Source organism: Glandiceps talaboti, chromosome 20 (assembly GCF_964340395.1).
Source record: "Glandiceps talaboti chromosome 20, keGlaTala1.1, whole genome shotgun sequence".
NCBI lineage: Eukaryota > Metazoa > Hemichordata > Enteropneusta > Spengelidae > Glandiceps > Glandiceps talaboti.
The window spans coordinates 10,029,697-10,043,242 of record NC_135568.1 but is presented as its reverse complement, the minus strand read 5'-3'; the positions used below and the strand labels follow the sequence as shown (position 1 = coordinate 10,043,242).

At 40.0% G+C, this 13,546-nt stretch overlaps 1 protein-coding gene across 1 annotated transcript; it reads right to left on the bottom strand.

The window, feature by feature from the left end:
* Positions 1-359: 359 nt before the first annotated feature.
* Positions 360-1,826, bottom strand: LOC144450537 (transcription factor Sp5-like). The gene is made up of 2 exons (XM_078141182.1): positions 1,779-1,826; positions 360-1,478 (listed from the first exon to the last, which is right to left on the bottom strand). Exons 1-2 carry the CDS (start codon positions 1,824-1,826, stop codon positions 360-362), a joined length of 1,167 nt encoding a protein of 388 aa, XP_077997308.1.
* Between the last annotated feature and the right edge of the window lie 11,720 nt (positions 1,827-13,546).

Below are 13,546 nucleotides of genomic sequence, written 5' to 3'. Positions count from 1 at the left end.
ACTTACATCAACTCAAACCAAACACACACAACCACACATACTAACAACTCGTCACAACCGCATATAATGTTTAACTTTAAAATTATTTTATTTCAAAAAATAACAAAGTTTCACGTTTCTTGTCATGGAAACTCACATGATTTCGATGCAAAAGATTTCTGAAGATCAATACTGGATACCGGTAACAACGGTAATGTACATAATAAATTAAGATTCCAAAAAGCGGCTTCTATACAAAAATATACAACATGTTCCTAGATCGGTGGATCGTTTTGGCAAAAAAGGTGATGTTCAACCATCACATAAGTACTGAGTTAAAATTCGAGTCCTTCCTCGACAAGAGAGTTCAAAGTCGCCATTTACTGGGTGTCGTCTGATTTCTCTGGCTGTGGTTTCGTCTTCTTTGCAGTGTGTGTTTTGACGTGTTTAGAGAGATGATCGCTTCTCATGAAACGCTTACCACAATCGGGACAGACGAAACGTTTCTCACCGGTGTGGGTACGAAGATGACGCTGGAGCTCGTCGGAACGTGTGAAGCTTTTTCCACAGAAGAGCCAGTTGCAGACGAATGGTCTTTCACCGGTATGCCAACGGAGATGAGCCTTGAGGTGTGATGTTTTGCCGTATACTTTACCGCAACCGGGAATATGGCAGATGTGTTGTTTCTTCTTGTTGGGGTTGTTCGAGTTGGTTGCGTTGACGCAGTTAGGACAACGGCATCGCCTACAGCGACGTGCTGTTGCGATAGCTGGACGAGTAGTAACCATTCCGCCGATGGGAACTGGATACGCTGGGGTGGCTCCACACATGATGGGCTGCATACAGAATCCTGTGGGTGACACGGACGGGGTGAGCGGTGCGTGTGTTTTCTGTGACTCAACACTCCACCAAGGAATTCGATTAGCTTCGTCGAACGCAGAACGATGAGGCGTCGTGGAAATAGCCAGTGGGTGTGAGGTTGGAGGGAATTGTCCGGCTGATGTCATGATAGGACTGGTGAACGCACTAGTAAATGCACTAGTACAGGCGGTATGAGGCATAAACTTCAACGGACTAGAGTTCAGTTCGAATGAGAAGCCTGGAGTGTATGCTGTTTCCGCTGGAGGTGTGAGAGGCAGTTCATGTGAGCACGGTGCTTGTGGCACGGAGACAGTAAGGTGACCCGGCAGAACAGTAGCTCCATGGGGAGGAGAGAAATGGTGGTGGAACACTGGTGGCATAGAAGCGGCAACTGGACTTGGTGCCGATATAACCGTGGAGACGGGAGCAATAGGACTTGACATAGAACTCCATGGATGGAACACACTCCTCTGCTCTGGTACAGTGACCGGTGCTTGAACGGGAACGACCGTTTGTTGTGGTTGAACGTGGTGGTGAACGGACACTGGGGTGGGTTCTTGACCAATGCGACTGCAAGTAGCGGCCAACATTGCGAGTGGACTCGGCTTCGATAACTCCGATGATGTAGGAGCGGGACACTGTAATCAAAAATAAATAAAAATAGGTTAAAAGGTTAAAAACTTGAACTACTAATTATGACGTATGGCTATCAGAAATACAACACAGATTTATGGTAGACTGAGTGAAGGAGTTGTGGTTTGTTAGAATTACTTCAGTATATAATGCTAAACTTTATAGTAGCTCGTAAAAACGTGAATAAAAATATACTAGCCGTGACATCAACGCTACTGCTTACACGACTATCGGAAGTACCGTACATTCAAGCATAAAATCGGTTGATAGCTTAAATCATAAACGCAAGGAATAAATGTACCAACCTGTAAAAATTGTGTTGTAGACGGATTGGCAGCGATTTGAGTAGCCATACTGCGGTGTTTGTCTACAGGAATGTAGAAATATTAAGTTCGGTGGGTTGGATAACTTGGCTAGCCTTTGGCACAAACGTGGACTGCGATGTGAACACGAGAGTGGGTAGGATAGATATGCAGGTCTCCTCCCAACGCTGTCCAATTTGTACACTAAAAGTGTCAATAGGCGGTAACACTTCTGAGACAGACGAACTGCTTTGAAGTACCGCTAACCAATGAGCGAAAAGCGTGATCTTTTTCATCTCTACCGCTAGCCAATTAGCGCGCACTAGCGGGTGATTTAAAAGGAAATTGAATCTTTTGTGCTGACAAAGGCCCTGCTGTGTGTTTGTTGACACGTATAATAGAGCCGATTATTATATGGGCAGGGCGAGGCGGGACAAAAGGCGGGCAACTTAATGAAGTAATCGCCGGGTGCCACTTCTATATATATCGCAAATTGGATTCGCAGGATCAAAGAACTGCTACCGACGTTTCTGAGATGTGATTGGGTGATTTTGACAAGAGAGTCGATTAAGAGATAAGGCTATGCAGTGTCTTATTGTTCGCATGTATCCCAGTTCACTGCTAGCTAATTTTCGTCTCCGTATATCCCTATTGACAATAAGATAAAAGTTCGCCGCCCACCAAGGGGAGCCGATAGCAATGTGAATACACAACAAGCGTTTTAGCTTCTTGTGCTCGCGCGTGTTTGATCGCCTGCCCAATGATGATTTATGGACACCCCAAGGCAAATTACAACCGAACAGACATCTTGTTTCCACATCACGCCGTCGCCACATTGGGTATTGCGTCCCCAGCGCTGCGATCATCGCCACGGCGAGCGTGTCTTTTTTTCGCTCGGTAGCATTTTCCCCGGAATACGGTTTCAATACATATTTTAGTCGGCGAACTACAGAGGGATAAAACTGTCTGTATAATGCGTGATCCGACAATGGGCCTAATGCAGCCAGTCGCTGAACAAACAGCTAGCATCTGCTTAAACAGCATCAGAAAAAACTGCTTTGCTGGGAAGTACTTTGTAGGAGCCGATCTCAGTGGCTGCTTTGTTGCCTTCCTCTCTCATTAAAACTACTACGATCTTAGCGTGGCAGTACAACTAGACTAAAACGCAAAAAATCAGTGGCCAATTTCTTCCCCTACAAACACGCTTTCCAAACAGTAAAACATGTCTCCCAAACTCAAAATAGAAAATAAAGGTCTGTGAAGGGAAGAAAAAACTTCACTAGGAATAGAAGTCAATGTGTGTTAGTATTGCCGCTTCTGTGGTGTCGATAGTCCCCCAACGCGGTCAGTCACCAGGGTGCAACTATTTCCCGGACACGCAAGATGTTCTATACCGTCTACGTTGTTCATTTCCTTACCTTGATTGCAATATTTTGTAGCAGTAACATACATATGCCAAAAGCAATCACGGTTTTCTGATTTGTTAAATTGTATTTTGTGGGGAAACATTTGAGTGAGTGCGTGGTGTATTGTGAAAACTGCGATATATGGTATACGTGTGATGTTTATGTTGTTTGGTACATTTGGTCAGAGCGTGGATGTATAAATAAATATATTAATGGATAAAGATATTAACACATATTTGCCAAAAATAGTTACAGTTTTTAATGTTAACGTTATTAAACTGTATCTGATGTTTTCTGGGGTATAGAGAGGGGGAGAGAGAGAGGGGGGGAGAGAGTATGTTATCAAAGCTTGAACGTAATACTAATAGAAATATCGTGTGGGGTTTGAATATTTCTTACTCAACCAATTGTGAAACTTGCCCACGGGTCGGTAACAGAGACGGTATTCGTAAATACATGATATTGAGCGGAGTGTGAGGATAAGGACGAGAAGTTCCGCCCAATCGGACCGCCCAAACACGAATGTCGCCGCTGCAATCAGAGATTTAATCAATGTACAGTACATAAAGTAGTGTAGAACGAGAATAGAAAATTGACATCCGCTCAACCATAATAACTATGTAAAAACTAACGGAAGTGACGTTGAACCCCAATAAAGCTGTTGACCCTGGGGACGTCACATTTAATTAATTGTCTGTGTTTTTGAAATAATTCATTTTCATTCAAAATAATGTACAACCAAGAGAAACTGCTAGGCTACACATATCTTCTCAGTAAACCGAGCTGCCCACTGACTAACAAAGCTACACGCATGATTACCTAGGCGAAAACCACACTCGCCGCATACGTTCGAATTTCATTTTCACCCATTTTCATCGCCCTGGGGACTGAAAAAATATTTTGTTTGCCGCCTTTACTCCATCCGTTGCGACAGATTTGCAGCGGCTCTTTTTATCTCCTTGCCAACTTTGAGATCATTACAGTAAAAAAAGGTTCGATATTTAAACTCCTTTCGCAGTAATGTTATAAAATATTAGTACTTATGTGGTATGTTATAAGGGTGTTTGGAAGTTACGTGCAAAAGGGGCAATTACCGATCGTTTTGCATATACTTGCGAAACTGCTAAAAGTGTTCGCTATTACTTTTCTTTATTTGGTCGTAAACATGACCTTGTACGAAAAGGTCGCATATGCTTTAAAATAATTCAACTTTCTTTCATTTCTTTTGATTTTCCTAACTATTTTTTTCTCTTCCTGGGGAAAAACTAGTGCATTTGGTGTTTCCTTAACTTTAGAGAAACGAGACAGTGTTGTGCAGGCCCTGTTGTTGTGAAGCCCCTGAACCAGACTAGTCATTCACACTCGTCAGTTGTGTACACTTTGATTGGCATCTGTGGTTACCTTTGATGTTCGCCGCATTCATACAAAATACCCTAAGTGTTAAAATATGCAAGATGCCAACTGTGGCGGCGCACTCAATACCGGCCTCGCGAGAAAAACAAGGTTTTCTGTCAACATTGAATATTTGCCGACAACTATGTTTTCATGTGTGTGGCAGCTTTTGAAAAAGACCGCTCATGGTGTGCTTTTTACGACACAGAGGTCCGTAGTGGCGCTGTGAATCACGACTGGTTTCGATGAAAATATTTAAGCCGTCATTTAATATCGTAAATGCGATTGTTTCGCTCCACCGGCTATGAGCTGCCGCGGCTAGGAAACCCCTCAATACAATATCTTCACTGTAGAGTGTATCTATTCCCCCTCAAGATGTCAGCTACCATATTTAATTTACACCTTTGGCAAACGAACAAGCGCATCTGCCTTTGTTTCGATGACAAGGGGCGGTGAACTCTGAGTGAGCCCTCCATGGGATAAATATACACATACTGACACTAAACGTGCTGAAAGCGTTTTAGCCTATGGATATAGAATTGAGGACGGCGTCCTTTGATGTTAGGAAGAAACAAACTGGCCAACCCGCTGGATAATCCCACAAAAGAACCACACCGTTGATTGACAGGAAAGGCTGACCTGTGTTCATCGCTTGTGACATCAGAGGCCGACGAGACCAGATTTATATCTTATCGCATATCTCTGAAGTTTGAATGTTTGTCGACAAAACTCACGTGCCCCACTGCAACATGAATATAAAGCGTCCACTATCTATCTGTTCTGTTTTGTCAAAAATCAAATAAATTGTTCACATATTTCTTTATGGTTTGTAGACGGAAGAAGCTAGACCATTGTGGAATAACGTGACTTTAAACGTTGTCCAGACCCAAAGTTGGTACACCACAGAGCAAATCGATTTGGTATAGGCTTTCATTTTTATTTTACGTAAAATGTTGTGTAATAAACCGGAAAGGCGTGGAAGTCATAATTAAACATGTGATGTTGCTATTAATCAACTGCTGTAGTGTAACATATCAAGTACATTTCGTTTGGTATATACATATATTGTTCGTCCATTTCAAACATGCTAGAATAATCGCTGTGATTTATCTTTCCACACGCTGGTAATCTATTTCGATGGAACAGTTTTTCTCTCTCCTAAATTTGTTGTTCAAATTTGATTGTAAACTATTAAGCTAATATACATAAATAATAGACAAACTGTGAATAACTCCTGACTATCACATCTCTCGTTCACAACTCCAGAGTGATTGACACCTAGCGGCCCTGGCTTTGATGGTGGTCACAATGGCTTGAGGACCAACGACGTGCTAGAAGTGTAGGCTTCTTACTGAGGCGGCGATCTTTCATCTCGCCCTTTCAGACAAGCGCCCCAGCCACGTCCAACCTCCTAGGAGCTTTGATTGACAGTCGCATTAACCTTTCATCTATGCCGCAATAAATCTCCTAAGTCTTGAGTTACCAAAACATTCCATCCCCATCAGTTTCAAACTTGATTTATGTCTTCCGTGGCCAACAGACACCTGAATCTCAATTAATCAAATTAAAATCGCTGACATACAGAAATCACTGTCGCCCTTAAAATTTAAGAGATAGAGAACGTACTTCGTTGCGAACGTTGTGACAGAGTTTTCATCCACGCAATATTGCGATGGTATCTGATTTCACAACATTAAACTAAATATTATAGTTCCGTTTTCATTTTACTTGACACGGGAGGGTAGCTCGTCCTAGGTGGTCCTGCATAGGAGATTTTGAAACAGTCAGCATGTAAACATTTTCTAAATGTCGAAATCGCCTTACATCGCAGATAAATGACCAACGCTGATCAAAACCCGGTGTACATTTTTTTCCCTGATATTTTTTTTCGGTAATAGTATCATATTGATCCCTGTAGACATATTCGCGGGTGGTTGTTAAAAGAGTGACAACGATTCGTATATATGTATATGTATTTGTATGTGTAAGCTCTGGCGTTTAATATTTCTATCAGATTACAACGTGACCCCGTGTGATGTATGTGATGTATGAGGTCCGGTGCGACCACGGAAACGATATTACAAGTACATGGTATTCTCTCAAAATCGCCCAGTCGTACTTTGAAGACATATGAATGACCAATCGATATCATGAAATCAGATCAAATCACATCGGTCAACGAAAACCTTGGTAGTATTTCAAAGTGCATCGTGTCAGTGAAGGCCGTTGTTTACTCACGACGGTGACTCCGGTCCTTCGGTTAGCATGACAGTGTATTGTCCCTTGCCATTGACGCATTCCATTTATTTATACAATGCCTGGCTTGGGCGGCGCACTTTGAGTTCCGAACAAAAGCATACACACGAATTATCAAATTACATCTACAACATTTCTCCATGATGGCGCTGTTTAAGCGTGAAATTTTTTTTGAGTTTCGGGTATCGCATGTATACAGTAATAGCTAGTATACAACAGTAAAAGTGCAGCCTCACCAAATCAAAAGTTAGCAGCTAGCTATTAAAAAGAGACCGTCTTGAATGTATGCATAGTAACAGTTGAAATATGTTAATGGTATACAAATATCTAACTGGTTGAAACGTTTTAGATGCGAAGATACAGTCACGAAAGTATACAAGGCCGAACTGCCAGCAAACGAAATTAACTTTTTCTTACCAACGTATGATTACATTTTTGATCAAACAGGATTTATTTTCTGTTCCATCCTCGAAAGTACTTTAAACAACTGCTTGTTCGTTTTCTAATAATATATTGTCAGTTTAATATTTAGTTTAAAACTGTCTATATCTAAACTTCGGAAATACCTTGCCAAATCGATATGAGGACTAATTAACCGTGTATCGTACATCAAAATCACTTCGATTTCTATACTGCAATGTAATGGGTTAGCCATCTATTTTTATGTCTCAACGATTCTCGTAAATTCACAGACTGTAGCGTGTGTTTTTTTACCTGTGGTCACTACGGTGGTAAGCCAGACACTCCAGCAAGTGTCAGCTGATAAGCATATATTTCAGACACATCGTCAAAACTCACGTCTGGTTCCGAACAACCCGTGAAAACTCTACTGTGTTCGCATTCGAGTGATTGACACGCGGCGGTCAGTTCTTTGATGTTGGCCACTGTGAAATAGACACAATCACGTGATAATTATTCAGTGACATGTCCCAACTGAATTCTACTTGACACAAACATACCAGCCCAGTCAACAAAGCCTTAGGCAATGAATTTGATTGACAGGTGATTATCAAGCCAGGGTACCTGTAAGCTAACATCTAGTTTTTAAACCACAGAATCTTAACAAATAAACAGATCTGAAATAAATCAACAATCTCATTTTTATTTCTCTGTGTGATGAAAACTTGATAATATTTCTGCATGGGGTTTAATACATCTAGAGACAGTACTTTAATTTTTATTGGTTCGGATGGGATGGCCAAATTCATTTTAGAGGCTCTTTGTATGTATTCTCGTAAGCCAGAAGACACTGTCGCTGATGCAACGTCTTGGACAGCCTACCTGTCATCGAGTAGATCGCTACTGCGCTATCCTAACTATAGCCTACCTGATATTTAAACTATATATCGCTACTACACTATTGCGCTATCCTAACAATAGCCTACATGTAGACTTGAAGGACTATCGCTACTTTACATTATTCCACTATCCAAACTGACATTTTCAATTTTCGCAAATTCAAAATCAGTTGCGATAGCTAAGATAGAGATAATGGTATCGGTAGTCCTTCGAGCCTACATGTAGGCTACGTCATGTTATACAGAGGCTAGCAAGCGGTCACGAAGTAGACATGAACAATGTTAAAAATGCAAAACTATATAATATAAAGTTCCTGTACATTTGACCATACCGTGTTTTTAAAACAAACGATAGCTTGTCTTCGACAGTCAGCACTTTGTTTCTGAATTTACGGATGTGAAAATAGTCTTCCCCCCTCCCCACCCTCCCCTCCTTGATATTGTATTTTTTTTATTACCTGTGAACTGGTAATACGATTTGAACAAAAATTTCCTGGTGTTCTACCCTATTCATGCTGTTCTCTTTTCAATTTTAGATAGCGTTCAAGCATTTTAGTCACAACGTACATGATATGCATAAATTTCAGACAAACTGTGAAAAACTTGTGGCTAGAACCTTTTTTAAAGAAAAGCGGGACCCATTTACACCTCTTGTGTGATTGACACTAGGCGGTGAGAGCTTTGATGTTGGTATGAATAGAGAGTCATAATGATGTGCTAATATGCACTCTGACGAGGAAGGCGGCATTCTCTGATGTTGGGATCCCAAGACAAACCTTCCAACCTTCTCCATCCCTACTAAATAAAAAATAAAAGCCTGATTGACAGTGAACTTAACCTTTGATCTTTGCCGCTGCCGCATGACTCCGTTGCTGGATTTAGCTAGTGAAAAGTAAAACGAGACTTGTGAAACCAAGACTTTTTTCAAAAGTGGGTAACATATACTTGCAAAGATTTAGGAAATACGTGCTAGTGTATTTAGTAAGTGTGTAAAACAATAACGAGTTTACCTGCCATTTTACAGTGTATATCTTCGAGACATTAACTCCCGTAGCCCCTTCGGCGCTAGACGAAGGTATAACCTATATCTGGGACTTCCATGTAACTTTGATAAGCTACCCCTTCCATATCTAAGCTACCCCTTCCATATGTAAAATGTTGAGTCGTTGAAATGACCATTTTTGTGCGTTGCAATTAACAGATTTTGCTATAATTAGCCTAAACATAGACTGTACCCTAAATGCGTTCCTCACTTACATAATCGGTAAACACTACGATACTATAATATAGTGTCCTCTAAAAACGAGTAAATACCTTCAAATCTATCAAGAGTGACAGGTGGCGGTTGGTAGCAAGCGATTTCTATCCCGAGACAGTTTTTGGAAATAAAGCTTACAGTCTAAATTTTCATATATGTTCAAAACCGTGACAGTCATGCAACTCGCAGCAAAGCAAGGTATCGTAATAAGGGGTCATAGCTGACTGTAGTGCGTCATATGTTTGTGTACTTGTGTTGCCCTTGTGTTACACAACATAGGTGCATACGTATATGGTACATTCAGAAAAAAATCAGTTCTGTTATTTACATCTCTTTCATATATGGAACTTCAACCATCAAGTTTAAATGACAATTTTCATGCATGACAAATATAGAAGGAGAACTTTATTCCAGTACAAAAATGAAATGTACTGATAGATGTATTTGTTGGCGGTGTTCGCCTGCCAGCACGACGTTGATTATTGCCCATTGTCCGTAACTATTTAGACATGATCTTTTGTTAACCGTATAATTAGCATGGGCGGCGCACTTTGAAGTGATTACATAGAGATGAGTATACACAGGGTGGAGCAGAATCACATTACGGCAATGTACAATGTAGTTGGTACTTCTATTCATACATCCACATCGAACTGTTCTTGTGTCCTTAGCCTCATCGTGAGAAGTTGGTAAAAACAAATACACTTAGACAAATAAATACATACATACATACATACATACATACATACATACATACATACATACATACATACATACATACATACATACATACATACATACATACATACATACATACATACATACATACATACATACATACATACATACATACATACATACATAAACATACATACATACATACATACATACATACATACACACACACATACATACATACATACATACATACATACATACACACACACACACATACATACATACATACATACATACATACACACACACACATACATACATACATACATACATACATACATGTAGTCGGGTATGTTTGAAAATTTTGCAAAATTCAAAACCATAAAGAGTAGCACGCTTGCGAACAGTCACAGAAAAACAAAGTAATATTTAAATATTACCACTAGGAGGCGACCTAACAGTCACGGGCCAAATAATACTTTCAAATCTACACACTTTGGTGCATTTATGTGGAGTATAAAGTCAGTTATCTGTCACAAACCTTTAATTTACTACACAAAGTTGTATTACTAATATACATATAAGGTATACCCTATGTGACAGTGCGCGAGTCAGTCTAACCTACCTGTAGACTAACCAAGCACTACACTGTTTTCCGCTATGATTTTGAATTTTCGCTCATGATGGACGAGCATAAATTTAGTAGCATTAGTCCTTCAAGTCTGCAAGTAGACTGTCTGTTTTGCTTTCAAATTTATCGACGGTATCTATAATCGTCGAACCTGCGTAATTCTTCATAAATGTATGTTCACAGTACCACAGAACATTTAGGGGGAAAGTTTACTTTCCGTAAACAAAGAAAAATGTGAAATTTGTATGGTAATGTCTCTCTCTCTCTCTCTCTCTCTCTCTCTCTCTCTCTCTCTCTCTCTCTCTCTCTCTCTCTCTCTCTCTCTCTCTCTCTCTCTCTCTCTATCTCTCTCTCTCTCTCTGTCTCTCTCTGTCTCTGTCTCTCTCTGTCTCTCTCTCTCTCTCTCTCTCTCTCTCTCTCTCTCTCTCTCTCTCTCTCTCTCTCTCTCTCTCTCTCTCTCTCTCTCTCTCTCTCTCTCTCTCTCTCTCTCTCTCTCTCTCTCTCTCTCTCTCTCTCTCTCTCTCTCTGCTCATTTGCACGTTTTCTTGAGATGAATACTTTGGCTACAGTAGTGGCGATCTTCGAGGTCGACAACACCGTTGTTGTTTTTGTTATTGTTGTTATTGCATTGAAGTTTCCCGTTCATACACCGACGCATTTACGGTTATATTTACCTTCACCTCTGAGTCGTCACGCAGTGTAGTGTAGCAGTCAGTCGACAAGTGATGCTATTTGAATAGCGCCCTCTCGCAACGACTCAGCTTTTAAATTAAGAGCTTTGCATTACAGTGTCAAGTTAAGTCCATCTTTCGAAATATGACTTCTACGACTTTGTAACTTTTGACAATACATTCGACGCTACATGTTTTAGTATCAGTTGAAGTTACATACGAATGCTTCAATTTGAAACTAACGTAATAATCACAAAAGTATAAAGTTACAGATGGATGGATGTAATCAAAGTTGAGTTTTTACAAAAGTCTCAATATTTTACCCTTTCAAATATTACCACTCCATAGAATAGTTCAATACCCTCGAAATATTTAGTTGGTTTTCCTCCAAAAGTACTCTCACTTAGTCCCCCCCCCCCATGATTTGATAGCATGGAATTTTTGGTGGAGTTAGAATTAAATGGCAGTATTAATTAATGCACGTGTTGTACAGTTGTCGTAGAGGAGACTGGTGGTTTTATCTTCAAAGCCTGGCCAGTTTACCATATTCATCTATCTTGTACATCCCAGGGATGAGAAGTGCGCCATCAACGGCTGATCTTTCAGTCTTGTAAATTAGTTGAACGTCGATTTCATTATGTAAATCTGCATGTCACTTACAGCTAGGTGATAATTACGTTTTGAACGATTCCTTCAATTTTTTGCCTTAAAATTAATTCTTCTTTCAGTATAGTATTCCTACGACTAATAGGAAGTGAAAGGAAGATGGGGGACTGGTACCCTTTGCTGAACACCCTCCCTTTTAATTTGAATCAAGCCAGCTGACCCCTTAACATATAACATTATCAAAATTACCATAGATTGTCTAAACTAATCTGAAACAATTTCCATGGAAACCAAATTTTACCAAGACATCAAATAAGAAGATAAATTCGACATTATGAAATTCATCGACATGGTCACAATGAAAACAAAAGAACGAAATAAAAACGAAAGATAAGCTTGTACATATATGAGGGCGCACAACATAGTGTACCACATACATACACGCAAACACAGAAACATACATATGTATTACACACACACACACACACACACACACACGCGCGCGCGCACGCACACACGCACACATACACACACACACACACACACACATCGACACACGCCTTAGTTCAGTCAGTGCTTTTCAGTGCCTATGTTCTAAGGGACCGGGCCTACTTGGTTGAGTTCACGATAAACAAAAGACAAACACACAAACAAAAAGTCAACAACAAAGAAAAAACATATATCAACACTCACAAACATAACAGATATGAATGACAAATAATTAACTAAAATATCAACACATATCTGAAACGAAACTCATCATAAGTGTACCAACGTGTAATCCGAAATGGTTGATCCTGGGTAACAACTACGTCACAACTACGTCACAACTACGTCACACACGTGGGTCTCCCGGTCACTCTACGATCGTCCTAAAAGGATACGGTAGCCAAGACACGGAACAGACATTTAAAAAATAACAACACTAAAACTATACCTTAAAAACCGTCTCCATTCTAACGTCATAAAAGGCATGCAAATCTAGGTGCTGGCGAGTAAAAACATATTAGCTAAAACAAAACAGACATTGTGCATATATACTTTCACCTGGATCGCGTAATCGTATCAAGGACGACAGTGATCTAAATATTGGCATGAAACGGTCAAATTTCTGAAATTTCGATACAGCTATGCTATGCTATAAAAACTTCTGAATTCTATGCATACCGTTTCAGTATCTGTAAGAGATGAGATTCGTAACGAGTGCTGAATTTTGTGTATTTGAGTGGCTTTGTGGTATAAACCACACAATACTAGTAAAGTCACATAAACCCAAGTTGCTGTTGCAAATATTGACTTCTCACTACGTGTCACTCCGTAACAAAAGAAACAGGCAGAATACCTCACCTTTTTTTATTGAATTACATATTTAGGCCATGCTTTACGAAATTTAATTCCAAAAATGAACAATAAGGTAAAAGTGGGGAAATACAAACGAATTTCTCGGTTTGTTGGTTTTCCCTGAGTTTGAAAGGACGGTTGAGTGCATCTGTAAAGGTAACTTATCAATGTCATTTATTCAATCTTGGCTGACTTTTTATTCTCTAATATAGAAATATTGTCGATGGGCGTGTG

Bases quoted from the DNA above. Each gene is read 5' to 3' on its own strand.
- LOC144450537 (XM_078141182.1), bottom strand. From the start codon at position 1,826: ATGGCTACTCAAATCGCTGCCAATCCGTCTACAACACAATTTTTACAG. The intron at 1,479-1,778 runs GTTGGTACATTT...TTTTGATTACAG, and splicing joins CTACAACACAATTTTTACAG to TGTCCCGCTCCTACATCATC.